General features: G+C 41.0%; 1 protein-coding gene across 2 annotated transcripts in view; it reads left to right on the top strand.

The window, feature by feature from the left end:
* Positions 1 to 12,778, top strand: part of usp43b (ubiquitin specific peptidase 43b) — an 85,164-nt gene that overhangs the window by 9,184 nt on the left and 63,202 nt on the right. Inside the window, exons 2-3 of one of the 2 annotated variants that reach the window (XM_080905769.1) lie at positions 136 to 282; positions 776 to 889. In XM_080905769.1, the coding sequence (XP_080761895.1) occupies positions 136 to 282; positions 776 to 889 (261 nt within the window). The remainder of the gene's footprint in view (positions 1 to 135; positions 283 to 775; positions 890 to 12,778) is intronic. The other variant, XM_080905770.1, reaches the window with a different exon arrangement.

Here is a 12,778-nt window from a genome sequence, read left to right as displayed (position 1 = left end):
AACAGAATGGGGGAGTATGTGAATGGAATAGATATTATTTTAATGAAGGTTTCTCTCTGAAGTCGATCCATCCGTTGAAATAAATAAATAAATAAAATAAGAGACTTAAATTGTGTCTGCTTTTCTTTTCTTCAGGCTACAGTGTCCAAGTATGGATCACAGTTTCGTGGTAATTCCCAGCACGATGCCCTGGAATTTCTCTTATGGCTTCTGGATCGCGTCCACGAAGACGTCATTCTGGCCTCCCACAATAACAACAACAAGACCAAAGCTCCTGGAAAGGTAGGACTGAAGCAGTTAGCATGTATGCAGTTAATTTCCAAAATTTACATAGAAACTCTTGGAAATGATCTTCGTAAAGTCATAAAAGTATGTAAAATACGTCACATCTGGATCTCAGCTCTACAGACACATCAGTAATAATTTAATATAAATGATCTACTTGCTTAACTAATGCAGAAGTAATACGTGACTAAATATGTGATTTAATGAATAATCTGTTTCTCCTTCTTTGGCTTGATATATTATACAGGCATTGTTATTTCATGAGCTTAAATAATATTTAAGGAGTCATAATTTTATCAATGTTAATCAAACTCAACGCACAGTTATATAATTAGGGTTATGAATCAGTGTGTTTGTAGTGTAAGTTGCCTAAACGCTCCACTGTACATTTGGTCTTTGTTTATGCATCTATACTATTCATGGCCTGTAGCCGTGTAGCTAATGAGAGAGCATCCATCATTCAGATCTCATGTGCTTCTCTTCCCCCCAGTGGCTCATATCTCGTGTTGTTTATTATCAAGCCAGCGAGTCTAACCTCACTGATAACGTCCCGACTGGCTTCGATAATTCCACAGATAACATCGCCATAGTCACATCTTCACAGGTCAGCTTCGAAATTTGTCTTGCAAAGCAGCTTTTCATGTCACCAGATGTAATGTGGCAATCTGCACTTTGCAATATTGCCCTGTGTCTAATGCATTGCCAGTGGACAAAGGGAATACAAGTATGGCAATTTGATTTGTTCTCAGCATGTCTTCTCCTGAAGCCATGCCTGCAGGCACGATGCATCCAGATACCCCTTGAAGAGAACTTTGAACTGCTCTGCCGTGAGACATTAAAGCAGAATTTTCATGCATTATTAAAAATATGTTTTTACTTCTGAAATAGATATACCTCTTTATTTGAAGTGTTATTGGGCTGATAACCAATTTATGAGAAGTGCTGTTGGTGAGTCATTGCAAATAAATCCACTCATCTCACTGCCCCATGTTTCTCAAGGCAATAATTTAATGTGTTGTTTCAACATGTGATTGTGAGATAGGGATAAAGAAGCCTGACACTCCCAAGGTTATATGTTAATTAGCTTTAGATATGAAATATGCCTTTTTCCATGAGTTTCGTATAATTGAGTTATAATACATAAATGAATGGTAGTTATATAGTTTCTTTCTACTCAATTTGAGCACTCAAAGCACTTTGTATTGCAAGTCTCATTCACCCAGTCACACACAGACACATTCAAAAGCGCTTTTATCTGTGCTTAAGTGCTTTTTATCTTTGATCACTCACACGTCAAAGATACTTCGACTGTAGATTAAAAACTTTACATCTACTAATTTCAATTCGTAGATGACCCACACTGCCACCTGAGTCAGAGCCGCCCAATGTAGGGGAGTAAGTCACTATTTGTAAAACAGCGAAACAGCCCAAAATATGCATTCATAATCAAACTTTTCCTGGAAAAAATATGGTTTAAGTTAGTTAAAAATGCAAATGTTAGAGATTATAGTCCAAATGTATTCTCTGTAAAAAGATTGTGTAGAATATGACTTTTGATCCTTGTTTATTTTTGTTTGGGTACGAACACGTCATCTGGACAAATTTCACCATCAGTACTAGATTTGCTAACGAGCAGCTGTCTCTACATCTAGTCAACTTTCACTGATTTTGGATCATCAGGTTAAATTTTGAGTGTTGTTTTTGAATTGTTTTCTTGTTTGAGTTTAACCTCCTAGGATCTGGTGTCCACATATGGGGACATCACATTTTGGGTTGTCTAGACCACAATACAAAAGTTTGCTCTTTCAAATGGCTTTCAAATGAGCCTTATTGCTCTAAGCGGCACAACTATTGTTTCTCATTTTGTTTTTGTACTCAGGAAAAGTGCTGTTGTGTTTAGACACCAAATAAAGAGTTTTGCACATCATTACTCAGTTGTACTTTATAGTGTTGGATCGAACACTAAAAAGCCCAAATAGCAAAGAGAAATTAAAAATGCATGCCATGAAAAAATTTGGGCCTCAGGAGGTTAAACAGCCTTTTAACAACAAACAGCTGTCCAAGCAGTGGCCAAGAACATGTTTCAGTACAGCAAATGCATCAATATCGAAAGCTGAAAATGGCTCTTGTGTACAGTGTAAAAGATGTTTACATAAAAGTGCAGTCGACATCAGAATCCAGTTTAAAACCAAGTAGCAACCTTGGAATTCAAATGCCCTCTTTAAACTGGCTTCAAATTTTACAGAAGTAATAGTCACGGTTACAGTCTAAATTTGGGTATCTTTATGTCTAATCTCTTTGCAACTAGATTTGTCTTTTATATGTTTTCTAGACAAATAATCAAAGAATATTTAAAGGTAACAACTTACAGTGCTTTAATGAAGTAATCACCGAAGTTATATCATTGATTTTTAACAGGGTAGCTAGCATCTGTAGCCTATTATATTTCAAAGTGACCTTCCAAGTACTTATTGGGATGTCTTTTGTTCTCAGTTAGAAAGGAGGAAAGTCCTTGTTTTCAGAAGGTGCACTGTCAGCATGTCATTAAAAGGCCAAAGCCACACTGTAAAGTATAGCATTTCTCCTGTCTTCTCTGTAGTGTAGCTGTGAGAATTTGGAGCTCTGTTCACTTTGCCCTTTTTGTGTGACCAGCCCGATGAATCCCTTAAATTATTTTTTCTTCTGTTTCTTTTTACATCACACAAAGACCCATCTGATGTCTCTTAACTGGAGTTTACCTCCTGCTGTAATCTCAGCTCGGAGTTATAGTGAAAGATGGGGTGAGGCTTTAGGCCAAAGGAGGGAGGGTCAGGACTGTATCTTTGAGTAAACTTGGGTGTGCAAGGGGCATGAGAGAATCTTAGGACTGGAGCTGCTGATAAGGTATGTTACGCGCCTGCAGCACCCCCCGGGAAAATTTTGTCACACCTTGCTCAGCACAGCTGGTGTGGCTTGTAGGATATAAAGGTTTAAAAAAGCATGTTGACTTTTTCCTTGATCCTGATATATGATGGTGTCAGCATCAGGATTCATTTGATCAAAGGAGCTGGATGTTTACTGGGGTGTTCCTGCTCAACACCTTTACATCCAGTTAGAGAAAAATTGCAACAGCATGTGAAGCTCATTTGTTTTTTCTTCATCCTTAAATTAGTTTAATATTGTAACCAAAATGTTTTACCATGTTGAATACTTGATTTTATATCAAACAATGCAGATGTGATTGAACTGCAGACTTTAAGCTTTAATTCAAGGGGATTAACACCAGGTAAGGAATTAGTGCCATTTTTAAACAGTCTCCCATTTCCAGAGCCTCAAAACTAATTGGAAAACTGACTAACAACCCATTTCATGGCCAGGGGGTGGTGATGCCTATACCCTATATGCCTATAGTTAAGAAAAACAACTTCACAACATTGAACTAAGTCAGGAAAACTTTAAAAGATGTGGGCCTATCATTAATAGGAGCTGCAGTCTATAGGAGATAGAGGGTTGCACTCGAGAACAGAAAGGTCAGATTACACACAAAAAACCCTGCATTGTTTTGTAAAACAAAAAAACAAACAAAAACGATTTCAGCAGATGAAACCAACTTATTAACTTATACCAGAATGGGAAGAGAAAAGTGCGGACAAATGGAGAAACAACACATGGTGGGTAAAACACCACATCAACTGTGAAACATGGGGGAGGCAGTGTTATGGCACGAGCATGTGTGGCTGCCAGTGGAACCTGGTCTTAGTCTTTATTGATGATGTGACGAATAGAAGTAGCTGAATGAATTGTGTGGGGCTGTACTCCCTGCTCAGAAGAGCCAAATGCTGCAAAGCTGATCACACAGCTCTTCACGGTACAAAGTGATGATGACCCAAAGCAAACTTCAGAAGCGACTCAAGAGATTCTCAATGCAATGGCCATGTCAGTCAACTCAGCTCTACCTAGTAGAGCAGCTTTTCAGTTACTAAAGACAAAACCGAAGTTATAGAGACCCACAAATAAACAGCAAATCATAGCAGCTGCATTTCAGGGGAGGAGACATAGCAGCTAATGATGTCCATGGTGTCATGAGCTGGCTGTGTGCAGCAGGCAGGATGGGACAGCTTAGGATAGGACACAGCTTTGTTGCTGGTGTGCAGGTGATACAAAATTAAACTAAACTAAACTGCAAATCCGGAACCTAAACATACGGAGAAACACACGATGAAATACACAGCCATGAATGAGGGAGAACACGATAGTGGACTGAGGGAAACAGAGGCTTAAATACAGAGGGAATGATGAGGGAACAGAAAACACATGAGAGACACAGCAGAGACGAATTAGACACAACAAGGCCAGGGGAGCAAAACTAAACACACTAAACAAGGGTTGCAAGACTTTCACAATAAAACAGGAAACAACGGAACGCAAGACTATCAAACGAGCTTGACACAGGCAGACAGGGAGGAGTGAGGGAACATGAGAGACAGAGTGAGAAAGAGAGAGGAGACGAGAGAGACATGACAGGCTGATAAGGATAAGGATGATGGGCGGGAGGGAACATGGAATGACACACAAGGAAGAGAACATGGGCATAGAAGAGGGAAACAAGGCACAAGGACTGGGTCAAAAGGACCCAGGACCATGACACATGGGTTCTAGAAATCAGGAAGTTATTGACTGCAAAGGATTTTTTTTAAATCCAAGTATTAAAAGCAATATGCATTTAAAATTATGTTGTTTTTTTCCCAGTTAACTATAGATATCTCTGTTGTTTTCAAAAGCAAAATTTAAAAAAAATAAAATCTCTGCTAAGAGACTTCAGACTCTGGAACAAGCTCCTCTGACATGTTTTTATCAGTAATTATTTGAGCGCTGTATAGTGCTGTAGTAGTAAATGCAGCATATGAATTTATATGCTTGGAGGTGTAGGAGAAAATAGAGAGGCAGTAATCAGCACTATGGCCTCTGCGCTGAGGTGAAAACCTCATAAGAGTTGTTTGTTCAGGCCTTCTGCTATCAGGCTTTTTTTTGCAGAAATCAAGGTTGTCATGGGTTTCAGTTTTACTGGTAAAAAAAAACAACATGTGGTCAGATGCTTAGTATCACATAAAGAAAAGGATATTCTAGTTATTCTATTTCCCATGAATCAGTCTACTCTTTGCCTTATCTTGTCTTTTGTCCTTCATACCTGTTACATATTGTATCTCTGTAGGAGGTACAATATGTAGCAAAGCTGTGGTATGCAGTTTGATATCACTGCCCCTCCCACAGAGGAGCTTTGTGAGGGGCAGAAAGGGCCTCGCTGACTCTGAGAAGTGCAACTGCAAGAAAGAGTGTAAATCACATTCCTTTAAAACTTTAAAGAGTCACTCAGGATCATGATTCTGTCTATGATTTTTGTGGGGGAGGTTTGCCTCACCTCACTGTTTAATGTTCTCCCCAGTCAGCTTTCTGTGGCTCTGGTGGCTGGCTGAGAGTCATCCAGGGTCACAGTCAGTTTACCAGTCCATGCACGTTCCTTCTCACAGCCAAGGAGTCTGCAAGCGCCGTTCTCTTCTGCTGCAAATCAAGGAGCCCATTGGCTTTTTTTTCTAATTGTTTTTAAGCATCTGTTCTTAGTTACCATTTAGCGAAGGAGGGCCAGAGCCAAAAGAAAAGAGAGGACGAGGGAACCCCCGCTATCCCTCTCTGCTGATGACCTGCTTGTGCTGGTTTTGCTTTGTAGTTGGAGCGTTTCTGTTTTTGTAATCATAGGTGACATCCTCCCCACGCACACAATCAGAGTTGAACTATGCACATACTAACATTCACTGTTGACTTTCCATGGCTTTGACTCAGGCACACACTTTCACTCTTAGTTTGTTGATCATTTATCTCTTAGGAAACACAGTGCAAGTGTGAACTTCCCTCCCTCCCTACCTCTCTCTCCCTCTCTCTCTCTCTGTCTCTGTCTCTCTCTTGCTCTCTCTCCATGAATGTGTCTCTTTGTAAGTAGAAGGAAGAAAGAAACGCTTGTTGTGCAGCCTGTGAGGTGAGGCTGAGTTCTTTGCAACAGTGTGGCAAAGAACGGTGACAGCCAGTGGATACGAAGTGAGAAATTGCTTCAATTCTACAAGACAAAAAAAATGTCTGCATAAACAGTTAAATGAGGCCTGACCGAACGGAACCAAGACTGAATTGTCATTATCAGGAAAATAAATACAAAGTGAATGTGCAAAGCTATCTACCCATTTATTTTCCTCTGCTTATCCAGTTCAGGGTCATGGGCCAAGGTGTCTTGTGCCTAACCCAGCTGTCATAGGTGAGAGGCAGGGCAATTTATACCTGCAGCCAGTTTAGAGTCACCCACCAATTAAAAAGCATGTATTTGGACTGTGAGCGGAAACCAGAGTACCTGAAGAGAACCCACACAGAAAAGACCCAATGTTCTATATAAACCCAGTACCCTCCTACGAGGTAACAATGCTATCCATCACATCACTGTTCCACCAATGTACACCGATCAGGCATTTCATTATGACCACCAGCCTAATGTTGTGTTGCTCCCTTTTTTGCTGCCAAAATAGCTGTGACCTGTCACGTCATGGACTCCACTCGACCCGTGACCCTGTGCTGTGGTATCTGGCACTAAGAGGTTAGCAACAGATCCTTTAAGTCCTGTAAGTTGTGAGGTGGAGCCTCCATGGATTGGACTTGTTTGTCCAGCACATCCCACAGATGCTCGATTGGATTGAGATCTGGAGAATTTGGAGGCCGAGTCAACACCTCAAACTTGTTGTTGTGTTCCTTGTTTTGTGCATTATCTTGCTGAAAGTGGCAACAGCCATCAGGGAGCACCGTTTCCATGATGGGGTGTATATGATCCGTAACAATGCTTAGGTAGGTCGTGCGTGTCAAAGTAACATCCTCGTGGAAGACAGGACCCAAGGTTTGCATGTAGAACATCGCCCAAACCATCACACTGCCTTCAGCAGCTTGCCTTAGTCCCATAATGCACCCTGGTGCCAGGTGTTCTTCAGGTAAATGACACACAGCCTTGTGACATTAAAAGAAAACTGTTATTCATCAAACCAGCCCACCTTCATTGTTGGTGCTTTCAGTCGTGGATAGTCCTGCACCTATGCACCCCATGCACATCAAACTGTGATACACTTTGTATTCTGACACCTTTCTATCAGAAACAGAATGAACTTTTTCAGAAATTTGAGCTACAGTAGCTCATCTGTTTGATCATAATGCAGGTGCCAGCCTTCGCTCGCCACGTGCATTAGTGAGCCTTGACCGCCCATTGTCCTGTTGCTGGTTCATCACTGACCACTCCACAGTTTAGCGCTTGTCAGACTCATTTAACTTCCTTAAGCTTGCCCAATTTTCTTTCTTCTAACACGCCAACATTGAGGACACAATGTTCACTTGCTACCTCATATATCCCACCTAGTAACAGGTGCCATGATGAAGAGAAAATTATTCACGTCACCTGTCAGTGGTCAGAATGTGATGCCTGACCAGTGTATAAACATTCCTTTTTCTGAAAAAGTGAGTTATGTACAACAACATGCATAACAGTTCAGGTTCTGAAGTAGCTGGCTGCAGTGCAAAACTATCAAATGCCTATAATTTGACGTATTATGTAACAACTGAAATCCAATATTGAGCAAGAACTGAGTAAACATTTGCTTTTCAAAATGACAGCAACTGGTTCCCTCAGTTTTTAAAAGAAGAGGTGATGCAATGCAGTGGTAAACCTTCTCCTGTACCAACTTTGTCGAATCGTGAGGTTGGCATCAAATTCAGATTTTACATGTTGCCGACACCATTTTCTAACATTTCTAGCATTTATTAAAACAATATATTTAATACACCTGAGTCTTAATCAGTAATGGCAGTGTTATAGAGCACAAACAGTAAATAGACGCACAAAGTCATAGCGTCACCTAAAATTGCAGTGCTCCACCTCCCTTGTGTTACAGTAATTTTCAGCCAGTGGTCGGACATATTCAGCAGCTTCCAATTTGCGTGACTCATTTGTGTCTATAGACCCACAAAATCTGAGAAGTGACTGTTTCTTTCCTTTCTTCATAGATCAGGAAGCTTATGTCTGAATCAACATGAACTGGAGCAGATCTGCTCTTCAATTCCAACCCAGCAGCTGCGCTTTTCTTTATTTTTATTTACTCACTAGAGCCGCTTCTGCTGTCGCTAACTCTAAGATGCCTTTTCCAGTTTTGAATCAAACCCTCCTGTGTTTTTTTTCCTTGCTATACTGGTCAACTATAATAATCGCTCCTAGGAAAAGGCATTACCCTGATCTAAAAGGGGTGTGTGGCCAATGGCAGCCAGGTGAATTTAAAGCTGCAAACACAAAAACAGGAGATTCTGAAGAGAGCTTAAAAAAACAGGCTCATCTAGTCATGACAGAATAAATGATCTGTTTTAAGCAGAATCTAGAACAGCGTTTTCTGGGCCATAATCAGTCAACAAGTCTGATACTCGGCTGATTTTTCAGTGCATTCCCAGTAGTTCAGCTTTTCGTCCTCAGTGCTCGTGAACTGAAATTAGACACATCCAGCCAGGAGCCGAGAAGTGGGCCCAAGTTTCAAACTTGGGTTGTTTTCAATTACTATAGCAGTGCACAGTTAAACCCACAGCTAAGTAGTTGCCTGTGTGCGGTCGGTGCCGCTCGCCACTCTGGTAGGGTTGGGATGTGAATGGGTTTGTTGGGCATCCCGTGTGTTTTGTGCTGTGGGTGCGTGTGTGTATGCGTTTCCTCTGTGCTCAGCCTTTGATACTGTCTGTCCTGCCAAGTAGAAATGGTTTCCTGTGGTTCAGAGCTACCCAGCTGGAAGAGCAGCTTGGAGGTTAGGGTGCAAATATGACCACTAAGTGTCTGAGCTCCTCACTCATCTTTGACCCACATCAGTGTTGATTGGCTTATGGTGCACTCCATGTCCAAGATCCAAGTCAGAACTCCCCCTTAAATCAGACTTCCAACTTGGAACCCCACCAACCCCATACCCAACTAATGCGCATGTAAAGGTTTAAATGTTGCAGTCTGTACTAAAGCTGTTGTGCATTTATGACTCGCTAAAGAAGCCATACACTTAGAACTCACTCTAGAATGTAGTGTGAAGCGCTTTGGGGTCCTTAGGGACTAGAAAAGCACTATACAAATGCAGGCCATTTTACCAACTGACCAGGCTCTATGCATAAGCATGCTGCGGCACTGCAGCGTAATGCCAGTGATACATGAGTGGCTCTAAACTGCTAAGGAGCAAAATAAATACATTTTTCCTTGCTGCTCCAACTCTACCACTACAACACACTCAACTCCAGTATATTGCCAGTCTAATGTAGTATGAAATCTAAGAAATCTTTGCTCATAACACTTTCCACTCAATGATATATTGATCTAAAAAAGACACACAAAAAATGTTTAATAATCCACATTTCTACGTGGGCTGGACCAATGAAACAACATGATGTAAAATTGCAGAAAAAGTTATGATAGTTTTTGACTTTCATTTTTGTTAAGTCATAGAAAATGTCCTTGTTTTTAAAAAATGGACTGTCATTTAATTGTTTATCTGTTATTTAATTACTTTGGTCTAGCATGAATTACAATGGGGCTATTTATCAGTAGGAAACCTGGCGTGGAGTCCTCACTGGGCTGATTCTGGCCCCCAGGCCTTATCTTTGAACCCTTGTGTTGCACTGTAGCTGTCAGTATGATTCAAAAACAATGATGTATATCCGAAACCACAATGTTTAGCTAAGTTCTGAGCATGTCATAGGAAGGAATAGCACAATAAGGGACTGATATCTGAAGCAGCACAGGAGCTGATCTAGCTGTAGTCAGTCTGTCAGTCTTAGAGGCTGGATTCTTGCAAAAAGAGACACTTTTGTAGGCATGAGCTTGCTCACTGCAGCAGACACACAGCTAAACTCTGTCTGACATCTCCAGACCAAACAATGTATCACTGGTGGTTTGAATAACAGTTTAAGGGCATTGCTATAAAAGCTGCTCTCATGCTATGCAGCCCAACCCAGAAAGACATTTTCTCATTAGGTTGTGGAGAGCTTTGAAATGAAAGGAAACATGGTTAGGGTTTGCTTTTGTGTCATTGTGAGTTCTCGGAGGGGTTAGATGGGTTTAATTACATTCAAACTAAAATATTTAAAGCTTTAAAAGTCATTGTTTGAACTCTAACAGATTGGTCTACAAACACGAGCCACGAGTGAAGCGCCTCTTACCTGAAGAGAAATCTAGTTAAATGACCACACTGATTCTTTATTTAATATAAAGAGATTGACTTGCACACACATTATTCACAACCCTGCTGGGTCTGATTGGCGTACAGCACCGGCCCCAACAATTTAAATGATTCAGATTTGCTGAGTGGAGGTTTTCCAGCGAGTGTGTCAATTCAATTGCCTGAAAGAGGCTGAGTGATTTAAACAGTTGTTGATAGAAATAATTTAAGGAGGGAGGTGTGCCTGTCACGCCAGGTCCACTTTTAATGTGTTATCTTGATTTAAATTGAAGCTGCCTGTAAAGATGAATGGAAAGCAGTAATTATCAATCCAGCCTCACCAAGATATGCCACGCTGGAGAAAGAACGTCGATCCAGAAATAAAAATGTGATTGAGTTAAGCTCCATTACTTGTTTTATAACACAGTATATGCTGTTTTTGAAGGCCATGAAACGGGTACCAGAGTCTCCTGTGTAGCTCTGTTGATGCGCATGTCATTTATCCTCATCTGTGTCACCACAATCATCAGCAGCAGCCGCAGAAGCAGGAGGGTAATAATAAACCTCATCAGCTCAGGAGGTCGACCTTCCTTCATTAGAATTAATTTATCTCTCAGCTTCTCCGACTTAAAGTTGGAAGAATTCATCTTAGGAACCCTTTTCACCCAGAGGTTTTGTTTGTATGTTTTAAGATTTAACATCTGTCTGTTTTATGCCCATTTCCTATTTTAGAGAGGAACAAAGCTGTGAGGCAGAGTGAGTGACGATTGGCTCCATTGGGTTCATGCTATAGACTGTAAACAAAAGATGGATCCAGAGACTGTGACATCATCTGTTGGTTAGTGGGGCCCATCCTTAAGAGAAACTGACTTAAACTGCATGCTCATATGATAGAGACTCATCAGTCGCACCATATCCTTGACCCATTTGGCCTTTTGGACTCTAAATGGGACAGTAATTTACAGCTGTGAGAAGAGGTGAAGCAAACGAAATGAACAAATGAAACATGTTGTTTTCATGATTCGGCTGTGTAGCAGGCAGGAAGTGGACCCAAACGCAAGCTCACAGAGGCAGGAATGAACTCAAAACACAGCTTTATTGCTGGAGGGAAACGGCGAAACAAACTGATAAGAAACTACACTGGGAAGCAATACACTAGCACACAGAGAAACACACGGCCATGAATGAGGGAGAATGCAACACTGAACAGAGGGAGACGCGAACATAAATACACAGAGGTTTAACGAGGGAGGTGGGAGCACACGGGGAACACAGCTGACACAGATAATCGTAACGAGACAGGGCAGGAGCAACACAACATGACGCATACTGACGGGAGACTGTCAAAGTAAAACAGGAAGTACACAGAGGCGCAGACAGGAGGAGAGAGGGAGCACGGGGAGAGCACAGACATAACGGGCTGGGGAAAACAGGGAATAAAACAAGAGGGGAAACGAGGGCTCACAGATACACAGAGGGGCACACAGGGGGTAAAAGTCACAAGGGGAAGTCACATAAGGAACAAAATACAAAAATACATGAAACTAAGAATGCTGGGCCAACATGGCCCAGGATCATGACAGCTGTAGTCAATAAGACTTGAAACTGGTGATTGACACCATAAACTCTTTAGAAAAGACTTGACGTACCTATCTTCTCCACTTAAACAAAAGTAACTGTGACATGTTTGTTGCTCATATTCGAATGAATAACGCTATGTTATATTTTCTGGGATTTTTTAATATCTTCTAAAATTATTGACATTATCAAGTAAACCCAGTTCACCAAATGTGGATAAGCCTTTTTCTGTAACTCGCTCCACATGAACAAAATTGAGATCTGTTATATCATCCAGCTTTAACTGCAGGTTTATTCTTAAACAGTAGCGGGGGCCTTATCAGTGGACCGACTTTATCTGTATTTTCAGTCGTTACATTTGCTTTAAGCATCCTTATAAAGGGTGTAACCACTTTTGACTCCTGAGATTTTCTCTTTGTCATGTTTTAAACCTAATCAAATATATCACAACCACGCCAAGTTCTTCAGGCTAAATGGTGGCAACATGATTGTGTTTTCTCAGAGTACAGGGAGGGAACTTCTGGAAACATTACACTTTTCATGTTTCCGTATCACTTCATTGTAAATGTTCATTAACACCACGTGAAAGTATATACAGTGTACAGGGCAAGGATTTGCAACGGTCCAAAACACACTCCGCTCATTCGCTCCTCTTGTATTTGTTTTCAGCACACTCACTCTCACTC

Source organism: Rhamphochromis sp. 'chilingali', assembly GCF_963969265.1.
Source record: "Rhamphochromis sp. 'chilingali' genome assembly, chromosome: 15".
Classification (NCBI taxonomy): Eukaryota; Metazoa; Chordata; class Actinopteri; order Cichliformes; family Cichlidae; genus Rhamphochromis; species Rhamphochromis sp. 'chilingali'.
The sequence above is the reverse complement of the archived record's forward strand: the minus strand, read 5'-3'. Positions and strand labels throughout refer to the sequence as shown.